Below are 13,149 nucleotides of genomic sequence, written 5' to 3'. Positions count from 1 at the left end.
TAAAGTTAGTATAGTTGGGTATGATCATTTTAGGCCTCAAATCTAGCCATTTTAGTTACCTTTGTTATAGGAATACTCATATAGCATCTATTTGTAGAAGCAGGCCTGTAGCCAGAACAATTTCCAAGTCGCATAATGTAACACTGGCTAAAAATATATACCTTGCGACATCAACAGATACTGCAGCTCTACACATTGATTAACTGAAAAACTGATAAAACGAAATACGTCCCGTGACTGCCAGACCGGAAGTACGGCACATTAGATCATATATTGTGGGAGTCTTGACCTCCCCATTCAACCTTGGCATATGCATAGAAGGGCTCTTCTCTAGCAAATCATCTGACCTTACGTCACTGCTGCAATTGCTAGGGGACTTGCCAAGAATTGGCACGGTTCCTCGATCTTAAAGCCTGATTATGCACAAAGCTACTGTTCTATTTACCAGAATGTGAACTCAACAGGCCGTTTGCGGCATTTCCCATCCGTTGCGATATGGGCACAGAATCGAATTGCAGTCAGCGCATTGGAAAGCCAGAAATTAATAACGCCAATGTCAAAGTCAAAAGTGATAACGTCAATCCTGACGCGACGCCACCCACCTACTACGACTCTGAGCCATCAGCACAGCCACAAAAATACCCCAACAGCCAAACCACATCAACTGGGTCCCGGAGTAAGGCTATAGATCAACGCAGTGCCGGTGCACCCGCAAGTACTATCGCGGCAGTCCTCGGTTCTGACTATGTCGATTTGGATGCTCAGCGACGGGCAGACCGCAAGAAGAAGACTATTCTCGAGCGGTGGAATGATTTCAAAGAAAGAAACTTTGGTACTTACAATGTGTCAGACGACAGAGCTGGTGCGGCAAGTGCAGCGGAGTGGAATATACAGGGCGTGAGAGTAGGTGGATGACTAGCGACGCCATATCGAAGAAACAAGTGAAGGTGATATTGTAGAATATCAAGGTCAACTTCCAGTGGGCTCTATGCGACCCGGTTTTGCAGATTTGGCAACCCCGAAACAGCTTCATCTTTTGTAAGAGACCTTTCCAAAGCCCGTGTCCTTATCCCGCGCGGTCTCAACTTCAACAGAGCATTGCGTGTGAATCCGCAAGACTGTTATATCGTATTCTCCCTCAATGGGAAAGCCAAGTGGACCGATAATTGTATAGAGACTTTTTCCCATGGTAAAATAATTCAAAAATGCGAAGAGAAGTAATTTAAGCAGGTCCTCAGACCACGAATCGCTTTAGTTGATTTCTCGGTGAAGAACAGGGTGCACCAGCGGACAGACTCCCGACCAACACGTCAGTAAGAAACATGTCTGCTTAGAAGAGAACGAGGCAGCGAGCCTCTTAAAGGGACATGCTAGCAAATACAATTACGTACAGAGTATCATCGACTATTTGTGACATACGTGGCTGACCATGGTCAGATCATCCACGGCGTTGATACTCCATCCGGAATAGTAAGCGAAATAGCTTATTCCATTGTAATGCTTCCGTTTATTTTCGTGCGAGAACTCGGTTACGGTATAGAGTGCGCAATCTTTAGTACGACAGTGTAGAGCGATGCATTGGTTGCTTCGTTCAAAAAACTTCGGAGGTTCCGAGAAACAGATACGCTACTACGTTGAACCTTGTTGTAACCTTTGAAACCAAAAAGGGCCGATTTAGACATCCATATGGTCCGATATTGTACTTCGATGTTCAGCTTGTTGTATTGCTAGTATGTCATTGCCGGCACTGTATAAGTATTTGCGACTACCCAGTATCAAATGCACCAAATTCATTCGATATCTACAGCTACAGCCCCAAGTTCTCTAACAGCTACATTGAAAGACCAATTTGATCGCTTGCCATGTCTGCATTCCGAGTTGCGTTGATCACCGGCGGTGGTATGTCATGCGAAACCCTTGTTACATTCTTTACTGTCAATGTTGACTTATCATACAATGCTAACTCACTTTTGTCATCTAGCATCTGGAATAGGACTTGGTGTCGCAGAAGGACTACTGGCACAGAAAGGGTGGCGTGTTTACCTACTCGATCGTAATGTTAAAGCATTCGAGAACCTTAACCCTGAAATTAAGGCTGCGACTAATTTCCGGAATATTGATGTTGCGGATTACGATAGTCTTGCAACAGTGTTCAAGGACATCTATGTACATGAAGGCCGGATTGACTTCGTTTTCGCCAACGCTGGTATAGGGGGTGCACTGGACTTTTACGAGACAAAGGATGAAATCGCCCCACCTCCAAAGCCAAACATCAGCGCCATAGATGTGAACTTGAACAGTGTGTGCTACACTACCTACCTAGCCGCTCATTATTTCAAGTTACAAAAGCTTGAAGATGCATCTGTTGTCATCACAGTGAGCGAGGCGGGATTGTATCCTGTCATCTTCGCTCCGGTGTATACAGCATCAAAACGTACGTCCGTTTTCTCATCACTTCTCATCTTGACTTTCACTCAAAGGAAACTTCAAGCCATACTAAACATTGCAAAATTCAGACGGTTTAATCGGCTTTTTGCGAGCGGTCGCCCCCGTATTGATCGATCACAAGATTAGAGTAAATGCCATATGTCCTGGAACTGTCCCAACACCAATCTTGCCGCCCGAGCTACTGAAACTATGGCCAGAGGAAATACATACACCACTCTCAAATGTGGTAAAAACAGTACTCGCTCTTGTGGATGGAAAGGAGATGACGGACGCAGTCGGAACGAAGGTTTCTGCAGACAGATTGTACGGTCAGACCGTAGAGCTCAGCGTTGACAAAATCTATTTCAGATCACAACCGGAATATTGTGACGAAGCCTCTAAACAGGTTTCGCACATTGTCAACAGCTTCACTGAGGCAACTTCACTTTGAGTAAGTCAAATTCATATGGCGTAGCCATATGAATAAGAAAGGGCCATTAATCATTCCTAGAATAAGCATGAGATAGCAAATAGTTATGCATCTTTTGAGAAATGAGTCTTTGAATCAATGGTGATACAGTTTTAGATATCAGTATATCGTAGACAGCATAAATGTGGCTCCATGCGCATTCAGAATGTTATTCATATCGCTGTAAGGCAGCCGCAGCCATTTCCAGCCCATCTATGGTACTGCGAGCTGGGCAGGCTAATTGAGACCCGATGAGCATCGATGTGGTTTAGTCTGTAGTAATGCAGGATAGGAAACATGAGTCAAACCCTGATGCATTTGCAGCCTTGCCAGCGCCCAGACGATCGATCTGGGATGAAGATATGATAATTCCAAGTCTAGAACACATGATGTGAGGTCTCTACCATCAGTCACAACAGCAAAGAATCTGTTTTTATCCGATATAACCTTGTGATGTGCATTTTTAACCTTGCTGTATTATGAAATGAGTTCTATAGAACAGATAGAAGAAATTTCCTTATGACATGACTTATCATTTTCTCTTTGTGTAAACTATGTCATCTTTCTGCAATAGCGTTTTCCTCTGCTTCTAATACCCCCATGACATCAACTGTCCACTCCCGCATCTTTTCACTTGGAGGCAAATACGGACGTCTTGGCCAGAACGCTTCGCTCTTGATTCCTAATTTCGAACCCAGAAAATGCCCTGCAGCAAACTTTGTCAACGCCAAACTCTTCTTGCAGGCCCATTCTGCATTGGCCACCACATCCTGCAACGCCCTAGCCTCCTCTTTCTTGCCTTCCATCCACAGATCATACACTTTCGCTGTAGATTTGGGAAACACGTTCCCCATCCCTGTCACACACCCCACACCGCCTCCCTCGAGTGTAGGGAATAAAAAGTCAGATGAGCCGCCGTATACTGAGAATTGAGCAGGCGAGAATCGTGAAGTCAGGCGGATCGCTTTGCCAACGTTTCCACATGTCAATTTCACACCGACAATATTTGGGTGTTGTGCTAAAGTGGCGAGATCATCAGAATTTAGGTCGACGCCAGAGGTTACAGCGGGGAAGTTGTAGATGACAATGGGAAGCGGGCTCGCATCAGCGACATCTCTGTAAAAGCCCAACAGCGCCTCCTCGTTAAGAGATTTGGCCCAGAAACTAGGTGGAAGTAGTAGACCAAAGGATGCACCGGCATCCTTGGCGTCTTGTGCCAACTCAATGGTTTCATTCGTGCTTTGCCCACTTATACCTGCGACCAAGGGATAATCGGGAAAACCAAGATCGGTGACAGCGCGCCGGGCGGTTTGGAGAATGGAGATCTTTTCAGAACGTGAGAGGAGAACTGCTTCGCCGTTTGTGCCTTGGTAGACAAGGCCGTGTTGGCCGGCACGGACGAGATATTGGCAGTGTTTGTACATGGCATCCAGGTCGATCTCCTGAGTTTTTGTAGGTTTGTAAAGGGAGATGACGGGCGTGTAAACGCCGGGCGGAAGCATCACCTTCTTCTCCTCTATGGTGGACTTGGAGATAGGCATTGTGGTCAGGTTTGCCGAACGTGTATTCTGCAGTAATGCAAATATGAAAAAGAAATGAAAAAAAAAACCCTTCAGAATTTGAGGAGAGTAATAAATTATAACAGAAGATGCCGCAGCAACTTCAAATTTGGAGAGAGAAGTATGCCGAGTTTCTCTCAAACGGTCCTGCTCCGAAGGTTCTCCAGCCCCCGCGTTCCCCCACAAAGTAACGAACATCGGAGAGAAGACCGAGCGCTAATCAATGCCCATACTGCGCTATGCGTGGCTCCCCCACTGTCCAAATGTGACTCGACTAGCGGGGTAATTCCCTATTGTTTCTTCTGCACGTGAATCGCTCCATGTTCCGCAATGAAAACAGTCAAGCATACTAAATCTCGCTAGTAGCAAGATCCCAATAGGGACCGGGTACTTTGAAATGAGTTGCAGAAGTGACATTAACCATTTGATTGGAATGAGAAGAGATGAATAAAACAAGCATTTACACGGACCACCCACGTACTAAACCCCACAATGCCTGATCATGGCCTGCATTTCTAGGAAAACCAGATTCGGTAAACCGGGAAAGTACTTCCAGGACTCCTCATCGCATCTCCAGAGCGGGACGCTTGCAGCAGCCTGCCCTGTGATTATCGCTTTCTTCACATGCGATCCCTTGGTAGCCGTGTCGCTTCTTCTGATTTTTCCTTTGGCGATGGCATACTAGTAGCGCAGTTTAGCCTAGTACTACAATCGTTGAAGAAATGCGACAAGCGTCGCCGCAACGATGCATCCGATCTCCAACGAAGAGCGTTCATCTGTACCTAAGATAAGCTCTCCAGACGTGATCAGTAGGTAAGATATCCGGTGGTTTCTGTAATGATCTCTCTATGGTCACCAGGGCGTGCTGGACTCCACTTTCTGCAGTCGATCTTGACATTATGAGAAACAATTGATGAGTGGTAGGTGATTGAAGGTAATGCAACTATACCACAGAACTTTGTGAAAAAGCGGGAGCACGGCTGATTCATAGTTAATGATCACTCCAAGGCTGTTCTACGGCCATTGTACTGCATTTATTTAGGACCCTACTATCCAGATGATATTCGTCCTAGGGGAATTTCCCCACAATCTCCGCCATGACAGTACTATGAACGACAAAGTTTTCTTTGCCAAAGAATATGGATATGGATATTGTGCACCTCACAGAAAAACGGGAAATGCATTAAAAATCGAAGCCTAAACAGTACATGCTCCAATCCTGTTATATAGCTTGCACTGATCTAGGCCTGTAAAGCTCTTCCAAGTATTTACATTCGTCATCTGACAACTCCACTCCCAAACTCTCCATGATCTGATCCACCCTTTCCACGCTAGTAAGTCCTACAATAGGTGAGCAGCCCTTCTTGATTACCCAAGCGGTTGCGACGCTTGCCATGCTGCACCCTTTCTTCCTACTCAGCTCCTCTACCCGTCGAATGATTTCAGGCTCCGCATCGCCGAACCATTTTTTCGTCTTCGCATCAGCTTCATTCCTGCTACTCGTCGCACCGGCGGGCCTTCCCAAGAGCCCCCTCGCCAATGGGCTCCAAGGAATGATTCCTATCCCCTCAGATCTACAAAACGGGAGCATATCCCGCTCTTCTTCGCGGTAAAGTAGATTGTAGAAAGGCTGCATAGACGTAAAAGGTGTCCAATGGTTGAGCTTCGCTGTATATTGCAGCCGTGCGAACTCCCAGGTGTACATGCTACTCCCACCAAGGTACCGCACTTTCCCCATGCAGACGAGATCATGGAGGGCGCGCATGATTTCTTCGGGCGGGGTATCACGGTCGAGGCGGTGAATTTGGAGGACGTCAATGTACGAGGTATCCAAACGCTCCAATGATGCCTCGACGGCGTCAAAGATGTGTTTTCTGCTCAGACCCATCTGGTTCACGAGCTGTTGCGAATAGCTGTCTGGCGGCTGCGGCCGTGAATCGTCATCCATGACTGGGTAATAGAGCTTCGTCATAATAACCACTTTGGAGCGTGGGATTTTTAATGTCTTCATGGCGCGACCGAGAATACGTTCGCTTTCCCCATTGGAGTACGTGTTTGCCGTGTCCCAGGTGTTGATTCCTAGATCCCAGGCTCGCTTGATGACTTTCATGCTTTCATCTTCTGGTAGAGTCCAAGATGAGCCTTCCCAAGCTGGAGAACCAAAGGCCATACAACCGAGAATAATGCGCGAGGTTTTGACGCCGGATGTACCGAGGCGGGCGTATTGCATTTTGGTGGTGGTGGGCGAAGGCGCCGACATTGTTGACTTTGATTGTAAATTTGTTAGTTGAGTACTCGAAGTATTGCGACCCGATCCAAAAAGTTGTCAATCCCTGACTTATCCTCACTGTGGAGCATTGTTGTGTTAAACAGGTCTGTCCCACTTCAAGATCGGAATGAAATTCCGATGGGAAGCATGCCGGGAGCCCGGCTGCAGATTCTCTTCGGCTTTCTCGCCGGCTTAGGCACAACCGCCCAAGCAGCGGTATTCAAGGAAATAATTGTGAGACTGTATTCATACGAATGGCTCGGTTAAATGCTTACATTCCACAGTCTTTCTGATATTGCTTCCGGCTCATCTACATACTCTTCCACCAAAACTGCTTTTGCAAGTTACCCAGCCAACCATGAGCCCCCCAATGGAAAACAAGCAATACATTCTTGTAACTGGAGCTGGTGGTTTTATAGGTCAGGAGCTTGCCATATCCCTCCTGGCATCTTCTCCAGCAATCAATCTTGTCCTAGCCGATGTTTTTGAGCCGCCGTGCCCAGATGCATCCCGTGTTGTCTCCTCCAAAGCCGACCTTACGCAATCTTCTGCTGTGGATTCTTTACTCTGCTCTCAAACATGGTCAGCATGTTATTTACTACACGGGATCATGTCTGGAGGCGCCGAAGCAAATCTTGATCTTGGCCTGGTCGTCAACGTCGACTCGCACCGCTTGATCCTTGATTACCTCAGGCGAAATCAACCAGGTGTTACCGTCGTTTTTCCATCGTCACTCGCCGTCTACGGACCCCCCGACCCTTCCAGTCCTTTTATATCAGAGATGACGATTCCGATTCCGCAATCCTCGTATGGTGCGGAGAAGTTGATTGTAGAGACGTTGATCAATGATTACTCGCGTCGCGGGTTGATCGACGGGCGAATATGTCGGCTTCCAACTGTCATTGTCAGACCCGGCGCCCCATCCGCGGCCGCGTCGAGTTTCGCGTCTGGTATTGTTCGGGAACCGCTGAAAGGGGAGCCGTCGGTGATGCCTGTAAGTAAGGACCTCGAGATGTGGGTGTGTTCACCAAGCACCGTCGTCCGCAATCTTGTTGCTATCAAGGATGTTTCTGCAGAGAAATTCGAGTCAAACCGTGGAAGGATCGTCAATCTGCCTGGTCAGACGGTTAAGGTGGGCCAAATCCTCGATGCGCTGATGGAGGTGGGTGGCCGCGAGGCATTAGCGCTGGTGGAGGAAAAGCGGGATCTCAAGGTGGAGGCTATCGTTGCCAGCTGGCCGGCGCGATTCGATATTTCAATGGCAGATTCTTTGGGAATGAGCCGTGATATAAGTTTAAGGGAGGAAGTGCAGAGGTTTGCGAAGAGTTTGAAAGGTTGAAAGTGGCGGCCACGGATCTATCCCATCCCGCCGAAATTAAAGTCAAAGTTTCCAAAATCAGATAAGAGAAATTGTGAAGTTCCCAAACCAAACTCTACTTCAAAGCCGGTGCCGGGAATGTTGTTTGCAAACATGTTACCCGTACCGTTGGTATTGAGTGGTGTTGCCGTACTGCCAATACCATGTGATAGCCCAACCTGCGGGTCACCGTTGGCGGAGGGATTGTGCATTTGCAACACAGAAGGGCTTTGAATCTTGGATGCTGCCATCTTTTCAAGGCCATCAGCCATCAAGTGGACTAAGTGGTATTTGCCGGTAGATGTCGATCGGAACTGCTGGACCACTCTGGTAATCAGGTCGAGAACAAAGCCATCATCAATGTATTGACCCGAATGCTGCGCGGCCACTTTGAGTAAGAGCACGCAAGCAAAGGCAATCATAGAGTGTATGTAGTGGGGAATTCCAACAAGGCTTTCCCTTACGTCTGGGTCACGAAGTATGAGCTCAATGATAGCCGTGGACGCGGAGACGGCAGCCATTGCACTTTCCCGGAAGTGTGTTGGGACAACGGCGCCTTTGAGACCGCGAAATACATGAGAATGTAGATAAAGCTTTGCAAAATGATGATGTAGTATAACGCCCTTGGCGGGAAATTCCCCAATGCGCTCATGAAGTTCTTGACATGTTAGCATAATCCAATGACATGGTGTGACTGAAACCTACTCATCAACTCCGTTGACCAAACCCCCATCCACTGATCTATGCGCTTACCGAAACTCGCCAACTGCGACACAAACGCCCTAGGGATTGGCTCCCCAGTATCAGGTCCGAAAAGGTCTCGAATATTGCTCATGATGATCAACAAGGCAATCTGGCTAATCATGCGTCTATCAGAATCAGTGACCACGGGTGACTTCAAGAGCTCTTCCCATTCCAGGATCGATGCATCTTCATGAATAATGCTCTGGCGACCATACAGCACAGACAGGTGGTGATCACAAATGTACAGTATATACCATATCCGCATACAGTCCATTGCGTCTTCGTCGTTCTTTTGGATAACCAGCTGGTAGTTTCGATGCAAGTTAATCTCTGTGGCCCGGCGAATAGCACATCCGGAAAGGGTCCAAGAGATGTCGTGCAGCCAGTACGCGCCAACACACATAGCACGCATACAGTCTCGATTGATGCGGCGTTCGAACATGGATGCCGCCACTAGACGACGAAACTCCCTATTGCAGGGCCCATACAGATGATTATCGGCAGGATCATGAAGCGTGGCAACAGTGCATATAGCAGCAGTTAAGATAGGAGAGCCGCGTCGCATGCTTTCAAGATCCTGATAATTCCCACTGCCGAGCAAATAAATGAACTTGTCAATACGTTGGAGATAAACCTTGACAAGACGCTGGGCATCTTCAGCGCTTACTATGCCCTTTGAGATAAAGTCGTTGATGGGCTGGTTCGGGGGGTGCGTGGGGGACGGGACGGATGCGTCAGATATATCATCAGGACGTAGAGCCCTCAGCCGAGTGATTTGGTATAGTGACTCTATGGGAACATGGAGTGCATCGTCTCCCGGGGACAGCCGAGGCGAATTATCACATGAGGGTTCGGGGTCGTCACGTTCAGTCATGTTCTGGGGTGATTCATCCTGCTGAGTAGCGACTTCCGATTGGAGAGGAGGGAGAGGAGGAAGAGACAATTGTGATAGAACTTGCTGCAATGCAACATGTACGTGCTCAAGGTCGGCGGCCAGCGTATGTCTCCATCTACGTGCAATTGTCAGTTTCAGCTGCGAATGAGCTGTTGTGTCACGTCGCACGCAATTACTATACGTACTGACCGCGCTCTTCAATCAGCGTCTGCAGGCTTTTGTTTAGCACACATGCTAGATTCCGCTCCGTACACCGCTTGCACGGCGGTCCACGGTCGTCAATTATGCACTTGATCTAAATTGTTCAGGTTTGACTAGTCAGCTGATACCATTCGGACTTCTCTGCGGAATGTATGGGTTGCCACGAGGTAGACAAACCTTTTGTTTTCGACAAGCGGCGCACGCCTTTACTTTTCGAGAGATGGATGGTGCATTGATGTCAAAGGACGAGTCGGATGGTCTCGATTGTGGAGGGGACTGTCCATCATTTAACTGAGACCATGGCCTTTTTGGTGGCATGTTTGCTCGTTTGCTTGGGATGGATGAACTGGCATGGAAATGCGAGATGACCCATTTTCTCGAGCGTCCCCCCGATTTCCCACCTTCGGACATCGGGCCGATGGCAATCCTTGAAGAGCGGGGTCCCAAATAGATTGCCGAGCTCATTAAATCGAGCGATAATCAGACATTCCCCTATCAACCACATGGCTAAGGCACTTTGTTGCCGTACAGTAAATAATCAACCTGGGTTGTATATGACGACCCAGGTTATGCCGTCGCCCGCCTACCGTTATCATCACGACTTCTTGTGTACGCAGATCAATTTACATGATTTGCTCAAGAAAACTATGTACTTACCTACCTATGCAACGCTGTCATCATCATCATGAAAAATCGTTGTACCCCAATTTGGCCTGTTAAATCTCCTCCCTTCTGTCTTCGCCAGCTTGTCCAACCTACTGACTTCATCCGCGCCTAACTCAAAAACCTTCAAATTGCCCTTAATCCTTTCAGCATTCACGCTTTTAGGTATAACACTCCACCCGTGGCTCAAACCCCAAGAAAGAAGCACTTGTGCAGGAGTTGCCTTCCGTTGCTCTGCAATCTCTATGACGTCTTTGTGCGTATGTAGCGTTGAACCTTTACCACCAAGCGGCCCGAACGCGGTTTGATGTATGCCGTGCTTCGTGCAAAATTCGTGAAGCTTGTTTTGAGGTAGCAGGGGGTGCAGCTCTGTTTGGTTAACTGCAGGAATCACCTTTGCTGTTTTGAGTAATTTCTCGAGGTTGACTGTGGAAAAGTTTGCCACTCCGATGGCTTTAACAAGGCCAGTGGATAATAGATTCTCCATCGCAGCCCACGTTTTCGAAAAGTCCCAGTCCGAGGCGTGTATGGTACGGTCTTCTTTGCCGAAGTTAGGTTGTGAAGGATCGTTTGGCGGAAGAGAAACTGGCCAGTGCATAAGGTAGAGGTCAACATAATCGAGTTGGAGGTCTTTCAAAGATTGACGAAGAGCAGATTCAACATTTGAATGTTGGGAGGACCATAATTTTGTAGTTATGAAAATTTCGGATCGAGATATCGAGGTTTCCTCGAACACTTCGGATAGCGCTTGCCCAATCTCTGCTTCATTCCAATCTATACCGAGTTAGAAAAAACTCCGATGTCAGAACACTTTGATGCTTACATAGAGGAGCACAGTCCAAGTGTCTATATCCCGACTTTATGGCAACCTTAACTGCACTGCCAGCCTCACCTGGGGCTGCTTGCCATGTTCCAAATCCCTATATCAATTAATACATACTTCAAGTAGAAGTTGATATATAGTATCGTACCACACCGGGTATATCAGCGCCTGTATTCAATTTGAAAGTCTTAGTGTCGTTATTCATCGTGCCGGATGTGATTCGGAATATTCGAAGATCCTTATTTGCTTTGGTTTTGAGTGCCAAAGGCTTCTTTTCTATATTCAAACATGATTAGTCGTTTCCTGGTTCCGAGGGGTCACCCTACGGCGAGAATGCCGGGCTCCCGAGCACCTAGTCTTCGAATTATCCGCTTGGCATCGCTTCATCGGACTTGTATGCGCTTGTCGCGTGGCCCCACTACGTAAACTCCACTGCATGACATTTCGGCAGACGGAAAGTGTGACCGGAGTATAGCATTGGAAGGAATCTGTATTTTTACACTATGCAGATGATCTTACTTCCTTATGTACTGGGACAACCCTACTGGATGTGGTCAGTGCATGCAACAGTTCAGCTGATGCAACACCATCAGCCCCACCAAAATTTCAACCTATTACTTTTAACGCGTAATATCTCTACTACTATAACCGCCCTTACTAAAGCGATTGCAGTAATTGATTCGTAAGATGCGGAAGGTTAACTTTTATATCGCGTAGCTATAAAAAAGTTTGGTGTTGAGCTTACAACATTAACGCGCTGGCACTAAAATAAAATATAGTTACTAGCTGTAGCTATAGCAAAACGTTAATTACTTACTCTACTATAGGAATCTAAGCTAGTAAAATATATAGAAAAACTATTAGATCGTAGTCTACTACCTTCGTGAGTAATAATAAAAAATTATATAGTAGTTATTATAGAATAGAAGCCCTCTAATAGCTAAGTTACTTAGTTTTTAAAGCGCTATAATAATATAATATATATTAGAAAAGCTATAGGTATTAACCGCGACTGTTATTAGGCTAATAATCTAGCTAACTACTAATTATATTTTAATCTTATCTATAATAAGCTTAATTAGTATTTAATTATACTATATAATATCTATAATATAAATAAGAAGAGCTTCTTACTTAGGTATATTATACTATTAAAAAGAATCTTTTTAAAGAAGCTTTAAGAGTAAAAGAAGATTTATAAGACTCTCTAAGATAGAAGTAAAAATTAGATTATAATTATTAGGTATATCTATATAGATAGGAGCTTAATGTTACACGGGGTTGGGTGCTAATACTTCTCTGGCTCGGTCCGGGTTAGGGCGAGTAGGAATAGAGACTAGCTCCGTGAGAGTTGTCTGGCGATTCGTAGTGGAAAAGAGTTATGGATGTAACCGAAGGTTTTGACAACGCTAATCTATTCGATAGACTAACATGTAACTATCTTGTGAAGTAAAAGATACTAGTAAGAAAGTACAATTTGAGTTGACCACAACGAGAGTAATAATGAAATCCATCCATCCTTATATCCTCATTGCTTCCAGTCCTGCCATCCCGTCCATCCCATCTTGGCTCCTCTTGGCGGGATGTCTGGGATGGACTGCCATCCCAAGGCTCACTGCCATCCCTGGCTTGGCGGGATGTCTTGTCTTGGCGGGATGGCACATCACGTGACCTCGAGCCCCGCAATGTCCATTACCTTTTGACGTGGACGTCCATAGGCCTTCAGCCATCTCGTCATTTGT

The 13,149-nt window shown here is 46.5% G+C and overlaps 7 protein-coding genes across 7 annotated transcripts; 3 read left to right on the top strand and 4 right to left on the bottom strand.

Annotated features, from left to right (window-relative positions):
- Positions 1-403: 403 nt before the first annotated feature.
- PSV08DRAFT_404960 (uncharacterized protein) lies at positions 404-927 on the top strand. Its single transcript, XM_014217245.2, has one exon. It carries the CDS (start codon positions 496-498, stop codon positions 913-915), a length of 420 nt encoding a protein of 139 aa, XP_014072720.1. The 5' UTR covers positions 404-495; the 3' UTR covers positions 916-927.
- Positions 928-1,862: 935 nt separating this feature from the next.
- Positions 1,863-2,878, top strand: PSV08DRAFT_374132 (uncharacterized protein; the record flags this gene model as incomplete). The annotated part of the gene is made up of 3 exons (XM_014217230.1): positions 1,863-1,899; positions 1,982-2,434; positions 2,517-2,878. 3 exons carry the CDS (start codon positions 1,863-1,865, stop codon positions 2,876-2,878), a joined length of 852 nt encoding a protein of 283 aa, XP_014072705.1.
- Positions 2,879-3,453: 575 nt separating this feature from the next.
- Positions 3,454-4,437, bottom strand: PSV08DRAFT_355803 (uncharacterized protein; the record flags this gene model as incomplete). Its single annotated transcript, XM_014217244.1, has 1 exon — positions 3,454-4,437. The coding sequence occupies one exon, from the start codon at positions 4,435-4,437 to the stop codon at positions 3,454-3,456; it is 984 nt and encodes a 327-aa protein (XP_014072719.1).
- Positions 4,438-5,677: 1,240 nt separating this feature from the next.
- PSV08DRAFT_188798 (NADP-dependent oxidoreductase domain-containing protein) lies at positions 5,678-6,685 on the bottom strand (the record flags this gene model as incomplete). Its single annotated transcript, XM_014217243.1, has 1 exon — positions 5,678-6,685. One exon carries the CDS (start codon positions 6,683-6,685, stop codon positions 5,678-5,680), a length of 1,008 nt encoding a protein of 335 aa, XP_014072718.1.
- A 409-nt stretch (positions 6,686-7,094) lies between these two features.
- On the top strand, positions 7,095-8,063 carry PSV08DRAFT_188176 (uncharacterized protein; the record flags this gene model as incomplete). Its single annotated transcript, XM_014217242.1, has 1 exon — positions 7,095-8,063. The coding sequence occupies one exon, from the start codon at positions 7,095-7,097 to the stop codon at positions 8,061-8,063; it is 969 nt and encodes a 322-aa protein (XP_014072717.1).
- Positions 8,064-8,080: 17 nt separating this feature from the next.
- Positions 8,081-10,239, bottom strand: PSV08DRAFT_374128 (uncharacterized protein; the record flags this gene model as incomplete). The annotated part of the gene is made up of 4 exons (XM_014217232.1): positions 8,081-8,739; positions 8,787-9,835; positions 9,906-10,015; positions 10,099-10,239. 4 exons carry the CDS (start codon positions 10,237-10,239, stop codon positions 8,081-8,083), a joined length of 1,959 nt encoding a protein of 652 aa, XP_014072707.1.
- A 299-nt stretch (positions 10,240-10,538) lies between these two features.
- PSV08DRAFT_230037 (NADP-dependent oxidoreductase domain-containing protein) lies at positions 10,539-12,925 on the bottom strand (the record flags this gene model as incomplete). The annotated part of the gene is made up of 4 exons (XM_066092253.1): positions 10,539-11,358; positions 11,408-11,504; positions 11,556-11,683; positions 12,895-12,925. 4 exons carry the CDS (start codon positions 12,923-12,925, stop codon positions 10,583-10,585), a joined length of 1,032 nt encoding a protein of 343 aa, XP_065948106.1. The 3' UTR covers positions 10,539-10,582.
- Positions 12,926-13,149: the final 224 nt, after the last annotated feature.

This window comes from Bipolaris maydis (genome assembly GCF_028858645.1).
Source record: "Bipolaris maydis strain C4 unplaced genomic scaffold PSV08scaffold_15, whole genome shotgun sequence".
Classification (NCBI taxonomy): Eukaryota; Fungi; Ascomycota; class Dothideomycetes; order Pleosporales; family Pleosporaceae; genus Bipolaris; species Bipolaris maydis.
This window is presented reverse-complemented; position numbering and strand designations above follow the sequence as displayed.

Coding starts and splice junctions, on each gene's coding strand:
- PSV08DRAFT_404960 (XM_014217245.2), top strand. CDS start 496: ATGGGCACAGAATCGAATTGCAGTCAGCGCATTGGAAAGCCAGAAATT.